Source organism: Platalea leucorodia (assembly GCF_965183815.1).
Source record: "Platalea leucorodia genome assembly, chromosome: W".
Classification (NCBI taxonomy): domain Eukaryota; kingdom Metazoa; phylum Chordata; class Aves; order Pelecaniformes; family Threskiornithidae; genus Platalea; species Platalea leucorodia.
The window spans coordinates 46,622,877-46,638,972 of NC_138859.1; the positions used below are offsets into that span (position 1 = coordinate 46,622,877).

Sequence of the window (16,096 nt, forward strand, 5' to 3'; positions counted from 1 at the left end):
TGGCAGGTTCAAATCCCACACTAGCCTTCACCAAAAATGAGAAATTTATCATGCCCTAAATTTGTGGGTTTATACAATGGTCCAGTTGTTGATTATCTGGATGAGGTCCTGAAACGTGTGTTTAATTCCTGGTTTTGCCATTGGTGTTCAGATAGGCTCAGCTGCAGTCAGACCTTTTCCCCCATCTCAGAGGTGTGCTGGAAAGTAAAACCTATTAAAAATGTGACAGGCTTTTTGAGAGTTCTGAAAATTCCTGTGCAGAAAAGATCATAAATCACAATTAAAAAATGAAAAAAAGATTGGTAACACCCAGCAGTGAACAGTAAGATTAGCACTGTGATCTGAGGAATTGATGAAATCAGTCTTGCTGGACGAAGTAAGCAGTTAATATGAAGACAGAGTAAACACTCTTCATCTCAGGGTTAAGCAAAACAGGCAGCTGAAAAAACCCTATATTTTGTATTTTTCCCTACCCACATATGCTCTCTCTGAAGGGACAGAGAAAATTGAGATTTCAGAGCTTTTTTCCATTCCCTAGTCTGTTTGACTAAAGGTGACTCTAGCTCTGTGCAGTGAGGGCCATCTCCCTCCCCCAGATCAATATTTTAATATGACTTATCAGAAAGAGAATGAATTGTTTACTTTAAAACCTCAGGATCCCATAAAGGGCGAGAGAAAGGTGTCCACTGGAAACAGAGGCTTTCAACAGCTGACCACTGCTGGGAACTCATAAAAGAAAACCAAGACCTCCAAAGATCCGAATACAGTGATGTTCAGCAAAATGTCACGCAAGAGAACCTGACAAGCCCCCACGACACACCGGGGATCATTTGGCAGTTGTGTCAGATGGTAAGTGCCTTCCTGTGCTTGATTCATGTGAGGACGAGGAAATGCTAAAACGTACTAACAAAAATAAAATAGTGCAAATGAATTTGAATGCTAAGCACTTCAGCATACCAAAATATCTGCAAATGCCTGTGGCCTCTCTGTGTAATCTAACAGGATTTAATGTCTTTTACATAGTGATCTCTGCCTGCACTTTTAAAGAGATTAGGCTTTTATTAGTGTCAGTTGGCAAGCCACCCTAAATGTTTATTGTCTTAAAAAAAGAGGAGTGGCGGGGAAGCTGACAGTAAGCGTGGCTAGACTTCACCAGGGTTACAGGAAGGCTTCCAGGTCTGGATATACAAGAAGGACAGGTTCTGTGATCCATATTCAGATACTTCTTGAAAAACCTTCTTGTTCTTTACAATGGTCTTCTCAGCTGGAACATTCTAATAATATTCTTTATACAAATGTCTAGCAGAACAGAAGCAAAAAGTGGATTTTTTTTTTTCTCTGATGCTTATACTTTGCTTTCACCCTGTACTGTCCAGGAACTTTCCCATTGTTTCAGGTTTTTTTGCTCCATTGCAGTACTAAAAACTAGTAGCCATTTCTCTTTCTTTCATACCTTTTGTCTTGGAAATATTCCTGTTGAATTGCTGGAAGCTTCCATGTAGTTGTGGAACTACAAAACTGCCTGCTTGCAGCTGCATCATTTGCCTGGCTATCTACCATCATACACATTTCACAGTGAAGCGCAGAGGCACTTCTGCCAGGGTTCTGCTGCTCTTTGCACTGTATCTGACAGCGATTGTCGGACTTTTCCTCAGAGAGCTTCATTAGAGTAGGATCTTGCTTGACCTTTCTTCTCTGCTGCAGAGAGAAAGCTGAGTCAAATGTGTATGAGGAAAGGTAAGCGGAAAAAACACTAATATTGTGATGAATTAGAAAGCAATGTACAGTACTTACGTTCCTTTGGCATTCATTTCTCATTATCACCAGGTACAGCATAGGCATATTTATTAAAAATAGCCTCACGGACCTCAGGTCTACAACTGCAAGCTGCATCCTGACTAGACAGAACGTGTTCTGGTTGTGACTGTGTATTTGCCATCGTTAATTAAAAAAACCTCAGTGCCGTTTTGATACACAGGGTGTGCTGCAGCTCCTTTCCTTCTTTTGGAGATGTCTCCTGCGTAGCTGTGATTGCACAGTGGCCTGACCTGTGGCTCTGCAAATCTGCCTGACAGTTCTGTGTATTCATTCAAATGCACAACTCTTTCCCACTACAGCATGTACAGACTCAAAACACAGACAAAATCGGTGAAAGATGAAAAGCACTTGGAAAAGTTTCAGCCCTGCCCAAGCGTTTATAGGCTTGCTTCCTTGACAAGGATGGGAATGACAGAGCAGTTGGAATAACCACGCTTGAAAAACAAAACCGTTTGACCTGGTAACCAGCCAGCGAAGGTTCATTCCTCTGCTATTTCCCAGCCAAGGGCCACTCAGAACTCAGCTAATGCTGCCAGTGCGTGCTTTCACTGAGGTTTGATTATACCTACTTGCAAATCAGTAGTTCAGTGGGTCAAGAGCTGCAGAGAGTCTGCATTGCCCGATCAACACTGGTCGAACTAGATTACATTTAAGAAAAAGATCCAGAAAAGACACAAAGTTGGATCAAAAGGTAAGGATTGCAGAGGAAATAACTTGTTACACTGCGCAGAGTGTGCCGGTGGCTCAGCTGGATTCAGTACGTGTGGGCAGCCAGCTAGTTTGTGTGCGTTAGTGTCTCCTCTCTGCTGGCACTTCAACTTTTAATGTTGTAGGACAGAGTGAGCTAAAGTTCCCTACCTGATGATCTGCATATAAACCTCTCGATTTGGGAGCCCTGTGCCCTTATCCGTAATCATTTCCTGTTACGGCTCCTTCCCCTGCCTCAAACCGGGGCTGCTGTTTCTGCAGTAGCCCTCAACCTGCACTTCATCTGGAGAGCAGATTCCTTTCTGCATCATTTCCTTCAGAGAGCCATGTTCTACTCCCACAGGCTCCAGCGCTTCAGCTGGCCTAGGGGTAGTTGCCCATACACAGCCTCTTATTTTAGGGCACGCAGAGCTGCACTTCTCACAAATTGCAGCATGCCCTGATTCAAGCTAGGGACTGCCTCCCCTGCTTACAAAAGCTGGTATTTAAAATGGCAACCACTTGGTCTCAACAAGTGCAGAAATGTGATTTTCCTCCATAGCTGTACCACATTCAGCATACATACCTCAAGCATTTAGATTTTACAGACAGCTGATGACAGAGATTCGTGCCTCTCTCGGTTCTCAGCTGGAATGCACGGTGCGAGTGCTGACAGCAGACCGAGAGTAAAGCAGAGGCATTAAGGCTGTTAATGTGTGGGAGTGACACATCACCAGGGCAGTGAATTAGGAAAGCTAAAAAATGAGATTGACAGGAAGGCTAAGCCCATAGGAGGAGTTCTCTGGGGATCTGAGAGTCTGCCTTTGGAATGCTTTAACTTGCTGAACAGTCTTTTGCTAAAATGCAACCAGATCCGGAAGACTATTGGAGACGCTAGTTTTGTTACATACGGGTAGCACATGCTCCCAACTTTGTAAAAATGGGAGGGCATTTACTGAGCTTAAAAAAACATGAGACAGATGGTTTAAAAGCATTATAGCAAGACGTTCTGTCCTCATCTCTCAACACGAAAAGACAACTCCATCCCCTCCCATGGTGCTTCTACCCAGTCCATACAGCATTCTTTTTTGAGTCACAAAGTTCAAGTATTCAGTAGCTACAGAAAACATTTCGGTACCCAGCACATACAAAATCCACCCAAATTCATGCAAAATGGAACATTAATGTTTAATGTCTTCTGCTCTCCTTGCAAGATTTTTACCAGTTCCAGGGGAGTAAAGGAATTCCACTCTGTGGTCTGTCTCTGCTTTTCTCTTTTTTTTTTCCTTTCTTTAAGTTAGCAGACTTAGTTACAGTTATCGATTAGTTACTACTATTCTTTTGTTATTCCTATTAATGAACGTTCACTAGCTGGCTTGCACTTTCACAAAGCTACATTCTATCCGCACAGGTCAGTGTTTCTTCCAGTTAACATCCGATCTTGCACAGATGATCACACTAGTTAACAGTCTTTATAGACTAAGCAAAAAGCGGATACACAGAAGAGTAAGATACAAAGGCTACTACTATTCACCCAAGCTCTGGTTCCCTGTGCCTCTGTTTTCTCTGCTTCTCTGCAGTACTCAGATTGACGATGACACATAACTGAGTGTCCATGGCTTTACGAATCGCCGTGCCTCAGCTGACACTCAGTTACTGCTTCTGTACCCACGGAGGATGTGCAGAAATGCTTTTAGACTTGCAGGCTAAACAAACACGGAAACACACGCTGTCCTATTAAAGCAAAAAAACTGTCCTGGGAAGAAATGAACCACCACAGTCCTGTGTATGTTAGTTACACTGCTTAATTCACTGTTGCGTAGGTGTTGATGTGTCATAGAAGAACTTGCATTGAATAAAACAGGTGAAGTGAGACTAGGAGTACAGAGCAACTTGCTGTCTTGTAAATGGGCTAGCTCTAAAATGCTGGTAAAAGCAAGTATGTGGAAAACAAATACAATCTTTAGCATCGTGATTCCTCAGATCTAACATAGCTCTGTAAGAGTCAGGTGCTTATTCTGAGCTGCCTCCATCAATAAGGGAAAGACACAGGTCCTTGCAGAGAATGATTCATCCCTCCCTTCATAAATTTGTCTCTTAGGACAGGACCGATTACTTTCTCAAGGTGCCTGTCCCATCTCCTTTGCCTGTAAAGGCACACTTAAAGCTACTTAACTTTAAATGGCTACAGCTAACTGAGAAAAAATATTCACCTCAAAGAAATTCTGAATCCTGTCTCCCATTTCCTTGGTGAGAATCCTGATGTACTACATATAAATATGCATAAACATGGTCTTCTCTCTGTTGTCTTGCAGATCTTTGAAGCCCCCGTGCTGAAGTCTGCAATGTGTGCGTACTACGTCTTCCATGGACTAATGATCTACTGCTACCAGGGCTGTGGAGTGTGACAATGGTGTTTGTGTCCAGTCTATCAAACGCCATTATCACACTAAATAGCTACTGATAGACAAGACATCAATTCAGAAAAGTATACGAACTGTAGCAATACGTTTTCCCACCGTGCTGAGGAAGAAATAAGCTTTTTGCATGTATGTCAGGATGACTCTGCTCTTTCTTATGCAGGCAAACGCACCACAGTAAGTGGGAAATACATACTCTGCTACATGCACTTCCAGATTCCCATCGTAAAGCACATGAGTCATCTTAAGGAATCATCATTGTAATGTCATCATTAGGAATGTGGATTTCATTGGAATCAATAGGGTTGTGATTACCTCTGAAAAACAAGGCCAGCTTGGGATTTTCTTTCTCCTGCTGGATTGACCATGACAATAGAATACTGGAGCCAATTAGCTGATGTAGTCAAACTCTGGCTCTTACTTTGGCACCAAATGAAAACATATGTTTGGAACATTAATTGACGGAGAAGCTCATGACATTTTTCAAACAGAACACTTTCCAAAATTCTGACAAAAAGCTATTACATCTAACTTGAAACATCACTTATTCAGGTTTCAAATGCTTTCAGCTTTTGTTTTCGGTTGTGACAGCCTTCCCTGTCACAACTGTATGTATGATTTGAGCACCATGCGCAAGCCCATTGCCTTATATTCTAAACCTACTGTTTTGGGAAGAGTCGCAATTTCCTCGTAGAAATTCTTCTGAAAACTATTTTAAAGAATAGGAATCATCTGTAGGAACTTCCAAAGGGCTTAATGAAAGCCAGGCACCAACGCTGCTCTGAGAAGCCTAAATCCCACTGACTAACCGGGATTTAGGCTCTCAGAATGTTGCGCTCTGATTTGCAATGAGAGTGGTAACCTTAATACTCATCAGCATGTTCCAAACTCCACCTTTCCTCTGACTTCTAGTGCTAAGGAACCACGCATGCATAATGAATAGGACGCTTCCTATGGCTGTGATGTGTAGAGTGCTGCTGGAAGAAAGCATAGATGGATATGTGAAATTTATGATTTATAGATTATACTGTGGTTCCATTTGCAACCAATTTTATTACACAGTGTTTCCCAACAGAACATCTTCAATGAGTTACGTAATTTTATTCCCTAAACCTTTTCTTCCATGAGTTATTGCTGTGGAACAGTCATTAGCAATGTGTACTGCTGAAAATTAAGGGAAGAATTACAATGTTGTATATTAAAATTGAGTTCCAGTCTAGATATTTTTAAAAGAATTCTCAGCGCTCCAAATTATAATAACACAACAGGTCTTCACAGAGGAACTCAGAATAGGTTTCCTAAACCTTATATGCATCGTAATCACTCTTTGCATTCACGATTTTCTTTTGTGACCTTTGTTCTGAAAACCTGCTGTATCAGATACCTCTGTGCAGGTATCTGATACAGCAATAAAAGGTGACTGAACGGAGAGTAATCCAGTAGCCTCCTGAGAAATTAGTGCAGAACAGCTCTTGCAAAAGGAAGAAGATAAAGCTTACTACCTACAGGAAGAAGAGAGACTTTTTGGTGCTTTTTTTCCTCTTCCAACCCTGCTGTCCCAAATAAACATCAGGCCCAGCGACAGGGAAGGGGAAGGAGCAGGGGCAATGGCAGAGGAGGTAGGGGAGAGGTGGGAGTGCGACAGTGGACGTGTGAGCACAGGGACAACGTAAGTGGTGTGGGAAGCTGAGACCTTCAGCACAGCACCAGCTATGCAGCCAGTCATTCACCTGGTCAATGAGCCTCCTTTTTCTTGAACCCCCTTCCCCAGCTGGGAGGACAGAGGAGACCACCACCTGCGCTCCCCATCCCTTCAACATCGTTCCGAGGGACATAAAGTCTCACTTGAGAGACTTGTGCCAGACACTTGTCCACAGCTGTCCCACTTCCCTGACATCATCCTTCCAGTATATATGGCACCCGTTGGCCTCTTCTCCCTGGTCCAGTTTTGCTTTCAGGAACAATAAATCTTAATCTTGTCTACCAGATAGAGCACGAATGGATGGACAGAAATACCCTGATGTTATTCCTCCCGTCTGATGTTTCCTGCATTACACAGGAAGCTCATTCAAACACACTTCTGCAGCAGCAGTACCAGCCTTTCGGTGTGGGCCACGAAGGCCTTCTGCTGGGTCCTGATGGCAAGTCCATCCCTGTTATGTCACTTGATATGGACCTGTCACATCACCAAACTGCAGCTGTGATACACGGTGCTGCCACGTACACGGCACAAATCTAGCCACAGCAAACACCTGGCACCATGTGCACCCCTACCACAAGAGCAAATGCATATCTACTGCGTGTTTGGGGCAACATGAACACGGCTCATGTGATAAGTGAGCTTTTAGTAGGGGTAGTAGGGAAAGGTGAGGGCTGGGCTGCCCCGTAGCATAAGGCTGGGTCCTATCTTTTGTCTGTAAGAAGCAGATAATGAATTGGAAAAACTGATGTAGTGGGCCAGATGCAAAACATCTGGCACGGACTGGGCATCTATAGACCACTAAGCATTAACACTAACAAGGGACCTTGTTCTGCCACCGGTGCAAAACGAGCGACCTCAGTCATCCATAAACACAGCCAGAATCCAGCAGCAACAGAAAGGCTCCCAAAGCCAGTATTCTCCTGCTGTCCAAGACTCAGTAAATCCCAGGAATTTCACACCCACAACATTTTATGGCAGACTCACAGTGAAATCAGCAGAGCTGCAGATAATTATGGTTATTTTTCAAAAGGTCTTTGCTGAGAACGAGCTTCTAGCCAAGGGAATCTTTGTGCAGGAAAGTTGGGAGGCTGGGGTGGGCAAGAGAGCTGGAAGTCCTTTCTCTTTTCTCTCGCTTTGCAGGAGGAAAGCAAAAGTGACCTTGTCTGCAAGCCCCTCTGTGTAATGTTTTCACAGCAGCTACTTTTCTTCTCAACCTTTGATTGAGAGAGAAATGAAAAGTCCCTTCCCTCCCTCACCACACCTGCAGTGCTTTCTAGGGAGCCTGTACCAGTCTTGCTTGCCCTTCTCCTGATTACTGGCACTGCGATTTTTCTTATTTGAAGAATATCTTATGCTGCTTCTCTCCTCCCACTCAGTAAGCCTCGTGTGCCGCTTGCCTGAGCACAATATCCCTATCATATCAACAGAAAGAGCTGGAGATTAGGTCTGTCATTTTGGACTAGCTCTACGATTTGCAATGTCATCACAGCTTGTTCCACGTCATTCATTCTTTTAGAGATGCAAAACATGAATCACGACTGCTGGTACTCCAGTGGTGGAATGGCGGTACAGGCTCCCCAGCTTCCACTTGTAATGTTATTAAAGGAAACCCATTTAAAAAATTCAGTCAAACATCCATGTGGGCAAACAGTTCCTAACCTTCCCCTGGTGCTCTGTGGCAGGAGAGCAGTGTAGTCTCCCTACTACTTTCTTACTACTGCGCTCTTAAAACTCGAAAATTAAGTTACTTACTGAGGCTTTTATTGTAGAGCAACATGACCTTTACAACACCCACACAAGTATTAGATGCACTGAAGTTTCTCGAAGAGAAAAAAAAAAAAAGAAATTAAGGCATAATGGGGCTGCATGCCTGCAGGTCACCGTTAGGTTACGGGAGGCTAAGCTGCAGGAGTTATGCCGAAAAGTTCCTCCAATAAGAACTGCATACAAAATTCTCTTACTATGCGGTATAGGGAATGGATTGGGAAACGTACTGCCTGTTTTCTAACGGGGTCCTCCATCTTACATCTCCGTGGATGAATATTCAAGGCACAGCATTTGAAATACATCAGCTGCCTTCTGAAGTTGCATCCTCCGGAGACCTGGGACCAAGCAATCTGTAAAGCAGGTGTATGCATAAGGACTGGGAATAGGTATCACAGGGCTGCAATCATCTATTCATCCAAGACTAGTCAGTCATAGATTCAAATCCTGAAACTTAGCAGTCTGGCTTTTTTCATTTGGAAACTTGAAATGAAGAATAATCTAACTTCTATGGCAAGGATCTGTCTTCCCGCACAGTTTAAAAAATGCCACAGACATTTTGGTTAGAAGTTTCTCCATTTTCCAGTTTTAGAGAAAATTCTTCTGCACTCCAGACATATCTCCCCATATTTCAGCACCAGGCTGACTGTTTTCTATACCCACTGACTTTCTCCTCGTGGGTGAGACTGTTATTTAAGAGCTACAGCTGGAACCAGAGTCTGCAGCTGATTCCCAGCAACTCTGCACCCGTCTTCAGAAGTGCAAGCTGTCGTCTTGAATCCGTGGAGGACTGATGTACTCCGATTCATTCACTGCCACCATTGAACACTTCTGAACATTCAGGTGACATTTTCAAGTGCACTCAAGGTTCTGTTTCAAAAGGGACTGCGGAGGCCAGTTTCCACGGAGCAATAAAGTTCTAAGGATCACAGACACGACCAACTTACGAGTTATGTGCCTAATATTTTGTGGATATGGACCTATACACTGAAATCCCTTAGGTGTTTTTGAAAAACATTACCACGGAAGCTCAGATGGTTTTTAAAGCACTTAAAAACTGCAGAAGAACAGGTAGAATTATCAGTTTATCTACAGGGACACATACATCTAAAAACGCAATACCTGTAGGCCATTCATGTGATTAATTATTTTAGAAACATCCTGTAGAAGCTTTATTGACTCCCTTCTTGAGTGTTTTATCATTGTTAGTCTGTGTAATAGAATTTAAATCACAAAGCATTAGTGCTGCAGCCTAAACTACAGTGGTGCCCTATGAAAAGCATAACATTTTAAAATTGCTATCAAGACACAGTGCAATTCATTCTGTGTGTGCTTAAGAATATTTATTAATATAATAACAAAACTGCTGGCAGCAAGAATTAACCTCTAAGTGCTCCTTTAAAAAATGGGTTCCAGTTTCTGCTTTGCTGATGTCTCTGCTGAGATTAGAATACATATTTATCTAACTTGCTCACAAAACCCATGCTTCGGTTCCCTTACGTAGAAGGCAAAAAGCAAACTTTGGCTCAGATTAAACCAGTCTGTAAAACAGGTAGCTGCTTCTCCCATTCATCTCAATGGGCCATTAAATCTAGAGCCCAATGAGAATGCTGTTTACCCTACTAATAATGATTATTTCACTGCTTATGATTTTGCAGACATCCACCTGATGCATACTGGTAACACAGGTACACCGAGGTAAAACCACAGTTCCGCTAGGTGAATCTTTCTTCTGCCATTGAAGTCAACCAGCATAAACAGGACCAAACTTTCTTTTCCCAGTCTGATTTCGTGGTCTAGACCTTTGTATGAAGTTTAGTTTAGATGCACTCAGCTTTCATTCTTTTTCAGATAGCCAGGAAATACCTCCTGATAGAGGGCATATATGTATTTTCTGTAACATGACTAAGGTGGGTAGAGTGACTAGTTATCGGTCTACAAGGAACAGCAATTATTAGCAAAGCCTTTTTAAAAAAAATCTGACATGCAAATTGAGACATGGGCAAAAAACCAGTCTGTTAATCATAATTTCCCATCCGTTTTTGACATGCACACTGGAGCTCGCTCTGTGTCACTGTCAGACTATCTAAATTTTAAACTTTTTATATCATGACCCAGAAACATCAGTAAGGAATTGAGGATGGTTTGGAGAGGGGCCTGCGTAGGCAAGGTATTCCTGCCACAGAGTTCCTCCCTGTCGAAGCAGACAGCAGGGAGGGCAGAACAGACTGCTCAGCAAGTGTGAAAGAGATGGGGCAACAAGGAACAGACAAAAGGCAAAGACTCAGTTCTCTACTTCCCTTAGATACGGCAAAGAGCAATCATCTGAGCACCATGACAGAGAAGCCTTTAAAACTTTTCAAGATGGCTTTAACCTGAAGTAATCAGTCAAGCATTTTCTACTTTTGGTAGCTATTAATGTATAATTATTTCAATGTAATTGCACGTGTAGCTGAACTCAAGGGCAATGACTGAATTTTAACAGGATCAAGTGACATTATTATAATTGAAGCTTTTGTTCTATTACAGAAAAATGACTGATTTAAACCAGTGTATTGCCAAGTTATCCTATTGTCATCAGTTAGACTTTCCACTGACAGAAATTCAGGAATTGTGACTCACACAGTGTTGTCATACATCAGCAATGTAATATGTCTATTTAAAACCAAAACACATTCAGTAAACTCCTGAGCAGTGGAAAAGCATCCGTTTTAGCTGGGTGTATGTCTATTTAATCCAAATAAGATGGCGTGTTATTATATAATGCTCCATGTACACATTTACTCTGCGAGATCAATAATAAGAAAATGAAAATTAGCTTTTGAGTACAGATGTCAAGCCTAGTTGAAAGATGAATGAAAAACATGAAATCCATCAAAACAGATATATAACCAGAATGTAGCCTCAGTCCTTAATTAATGCTCCGTCAGCGGGCTTGGAGGACAGTTCCCCACAGAGGAAAACATTCTAAAAGATTCACTTATGCTTACTGCCAGGGGGCAAGAACGTCATCATCTTTTCTTTAGAAGGCAACGCAGAGCACAGAGCATTTCATTGTATTGTGTTCCACGGACACGCGGAGCATAAACATCCTCATTCAGATCTATGGTTTCTGCTGTGCTTATTTTGGCCAACAGGTGTAAACAACATTTTCTCCAAGTTTTTGATTAACAAATAAGGAAGAAAGTTATGACTCAGTCCTGCAAACAACTGCACGGTGTAACTACGGTCACAGATGGGTGCTGTGAGAATTCATCTAAGCTTAGTCACTTGCAGGATCGAGACCTCCATCTTTCCAGACACGGATAATATTCATTGTCCCTGTGCTGTCATCAGTATTGAACACATCAGGTAAATGCAGTAAGGTGATGTTTTTACACAGACATGAAACATCAACGAAACTAATTCTCTAAAGTTGCAGGGGTGGGAGAGTGTTGGTTTCCCAATACCCTGTCTCTTAGAGATCAGAAATATCAGCAAGCTGAACACTTAAGAGGGGAAACAGGAGCAAATTTCCTTCCCAAAGATGCTACATGCCACTGTCATACTTGGTGTTTCTCGAACGAGCAGAAACCATCTACTTTAGAAAGCTAGGGAACCACTTTTCAGCTCCTACATGACAGACAGACAAGAGTACCTTAAGTAAAGTAAGGGTGGCCTGCAAACATACACACGTACACATGTGCACGCATGCAGCACCCGGACCAGGCAATAACCCCCAAGTGAGCCTTCTCTATTTGCAGCGCATGAGGGAATTCAAGTTCATGGCTACACCAAGCCTCACTTTTTTTATGTAGGCTTCTTACATTGGCTTTGAGGAGCAAGCAGCCTCCTAACTGGGGTGTGTTACATCGTCCAGCACACTATTTACATGCATGGCTACAGAAGGACAGGAAAGACCTGTGGCAAACTCTCCTTCCCATATTGGCACTCTCCATTGATGGAAAGCTGTCAGGAGCAGAGCTGTTGTTGAGACCCTCTCCCACCACCACGGAAGGGGAAAGGGCTCCTCAGCTAGGCCCACTGACCCGCAGCGTTGGCCTAGCAGCACCGGCCCCCAGGCTGGGTGGCCAGCTTCACGCTAACTGCCTGGCACTGACATTCTTGCCCCTGACTGACCCAATGGTTCCAGCTGCAACATGACAGAGCGCCCAATATGCCCCATTCCCAACATCTCCTCCTCCCCACCAAAGCTAGCCAGAACCGCAAGCAGCAATAAGCATCAACAGAGTACAGAATTCCAGGCTCAAATAAATGATGCGCTGACGATTGCCAGGTGGCAGCGGAAAGTGGCTTGCTGCCATCCCCATCACGAGGTGCGCTCTCTGGCCACGCACGGTGTCTCATTCCCTCACACGCACCGACGTCCTTTTGGCTGAGCGAGAGAGGTGGGTAAACTCAGACCGATTCCTGGTTTGAACAACTGAGACACCAGAACAGCGGGGCTTCCTCTCGCGATACTTCAGATTCTCTGCAGTAGCACAACATTGTCATTCACCTTTATTTTCAAACAAATGGCTTCCCCTCCTCAATACATTGTAATTTTTTTGTCAAGGTTTCATTCTTAATGTTTTGACCCAGATTTCAGTCACACTCAAAGTTTTCACCTTCCTTTGGCATTTTCTATTTAAAAATTCATCTTTCAAATAGTCTTTCATACATGTAATTTTACATGGACTACAATAACATCCTAATTTCTGCAATACCGTTTTGTAGTTGGTCTCCTCCATCGAACTCAGCAGAAAACTATTAAAAACTCAAATGCTTCAGAGCAACTCTGGAGAACTTCATCCCATGTAACAGTAGGAATTTAAAATGCAGATGTCTGTCTGACACTTTGCTTCCTTCTCCCTCAGTGGAGAGACATAGGCACTTTTGGGGCACAGTTAATCTAACTTACTTCAAATGTTTGTTTTTCAGAGGACCTGCACTTTGCTCCAAATTCCATTGAGCAGACCTCCATTAACCCGTAAAGGGAGCCCAGGATGACAAGCCTAGATGTTACATCTACATTGCAGTCAGATGAGTTTCTGTCCCTTGGGTCAGCTAGTCCCCAGCAGTTTACCTCTTATTTGGCACCCACTGCTTATCAATACAAAGCAGAACCTAGTCTGAAATCGCTTTTATCTTCCTCAGCACTGATGGGACTCTTTCTTACACACAGGTATTGGCTTCTGGCACCACCTGCTATCTAGTAATCACACAGGGATAAGAAGTTTACCAATGTTCAGCGGTTGTTTTCTGTGTTAGGCACTGCAGGTTGGGTTTTCAGCTGCCACCTCCAATAAACTCGTTGCAGTCCTCTGACATGCAGTTCCCTCCTCTGGCTGCAAACCTTCACGTAAGCTACACTTAAGTTTAATGGAGCACAGTATCTTTTCGCAGTTCTGGCCCTGCCTAGGCATTCTGGATAAATCATGACTCTTTAGCAGACAGGTACTGGCCCAGGGCACCTATCCTGTTCCTTCAAAAAACAACTCTGTGCTACACAGAAAAGTCACTGTACTTACTCTAAGTGAAAACGCTGCGAGGTACGGAAACACCCTCCAGATGTAATGGTTTATTTCAGATGGTAGCTGTTTGGCAACATGCAGACTCCAAACCTATCCTATAACAACATCGGTGCAAGCACAACAGTACTGTGCCATGGGGTTCACTGTAGATTCAAGGAAGCTTGCATGGAAAGCAAGGAATTCTATGGAGAATCACACAAGTTGCTCATCTTTAAGCTGATGACATCACTCTGTGAGGACCTTAAAGATGCTAGCTAATTTTGTGGGGGGCAGAAGACAGATACATCCAATCGCGAATGGCTTTGTCTTGTATTAAAAGACATGTAAGTGGGAGAAAAAACTACAAGAATGGGATTATAGTAGGATTATAATATGCAAAAATCTGGGAGAGGAAATAATTATTCTATAGCAGCCTGAGCAACAATACTGTGCAAAACTTTTACTAAGTTGCATCTTAAATATATTGATGTTTATGTAGCAACCGAACCCACAGGGTCGCAGGCACAGACCCATAGAAGGGAAGGTGTTCTCCAGTGGCCTGTGGTGCACTCAATGTCCAAGACTCAAAATGTGCAGATACCAATACACAGAAGGGTTGTAAGATAATCCAGGCAGATGGCTTAGTTTGTCTTCAAAACCTTGCCCCAGTGTTAAATCTCAGGTACTGAGACCATAGAATCAGCTCCTTTCTTTGTTGCTGGCATCAGCATCAGGATGACTTCAAAATAATGTCATAAGGCAAAAGGCTAAAGTTATGCCCCCACCAGGTCATTGGTGCCTATCACTGCTACATATCCTTGAGAGAAGTTTTTCACAAGATGGGACAGTACAACTCAGTGCTCTGAAGAAATGAAGTCTCTAGGTTCTCTTGCTTTCTTGGGCACTGTTTTCTTCATAGTCGATGAGTTTGGTAGATTTTTGCTTTTCATGGATGGTGCTTTCCTCTGTTTTTGATGAGTGGTTCGGAGAGATTTCAGCCCCAGCATCTCACAGTACTTATTGCACTGGTGGAGGGCTCTGAACTGCTCAATGAAGGAAATCGAGCAGTTGCCTTTAAAACCTTTGTATCTGTAGCAACAAAGAGAAAAAAAAGCCACATGGGATTTCAAGATTCATTTTCAGCACAGGGACGCAGGGTATGACTGTTGACTCATAAGCAGCTTGAAAACATTAAGCAAGTCTCTTCCACCCATGCTGTTTTGAGAAGCACTAACTCGTCACAGAAAATCAAACGGAGCCATTGAGAGGTGAAGGAAACCAGGCAATAAGTAGTGACAGAAGAGGGAAAAGGGTTAAAGAGGCATAGTTCTGTGATCTGTGTCCTGGCTACTATTTTTCGTTTCATTTAGATGGGAATGTAATTGTCTGCTGGCTAACTTTGTCTCAGCAATATATAAATGAAATCCATTCTACATCATTCTCTGTAAACAGTTCTGTTGACTACCATGAAGAGACAAGGTTGCCACATGAGCTGTTGCCAGAACCAGAAGCTACTTCCATCCAAACATGTACATAACTTCTGTGCTACGCTCCTCCCTCACCCAGGCTTGACTACAAGATCTCAAGGAGCCAAGCCTCTTGGGGAAGAAGGACGTAAGGAGTGTTCCTGAGGAAGGCAGTTTCATCCAGCCTTCACAATTCCCAAGCCACCAGCATATTTCCCACTGCTACCTCTCCCTTCTTCAGTGGGCTAGCAAAGCCAGGGAGTAGGCAGAGCATGTACATCCCTCTTTTTCTCACCCTGCCACTGGTTGCTGACATTCCTCCTGGTGCCTGCTTTTTAAGCTGCATCAGCATCTTTTAAAAGCTGCACCTGCTTTTTAAAGGAGTAATTTTTGGTCAAATTACCAGGATGGAGAAGGGAGAAGAAAGGCCAGGGTGCTCCTCTCCTTTTTTGGTAACCTTACTGAGTGCATGTTCTACCCTGTTCTCTCGGCTCACTGGACATACAAGGTCCTCAGATGGGAACTGTGAGTTATCACTGCACAAAACACAAACAAGACTTAGCACTGAAATTAACACAACCTGCTCATTGCACGGCAGTCTGGAGAACGTCTGTCCTTGTGCAGATTGCTTAGTGCTAAAGAAAACACTGTTGCTCTGAGAAGGTCAAACTCTTTCTGACAGATAAGCATCTTTATTGCAACATAGTTTGCCAAATTTTCTTCTACAAAAGAATGGTGCCAGTGGTG

The 16,096-nt window shown here is 43.2% G+C and overlaps 1 protein-coding gene across 1 annotated transcript in view; it reads right to left on the minus strand.

The window, feature by feature from the left end:
- Window positions 1-14,737: 14,737 nt before the first annotated feature.
- LOC309601485 (alpha-protein kinase 2-like) overlaps window positions 14,738-16,096 on the minus strand; it is a gene marked incomplete at both ends in the record, with an annotated part of 34,752 nt that continues 33,393 nt past the window's right edge. The window contains one exon of the mRNA XM_082334511.1: window positions 14,738-14,972. Coding sequence (XP_082190637.1) covers window positions 14,738-14,972 — 235 coding nt within the window. The remainder of the gene's footprint in view (window positions 14,973-16,096) is intronic.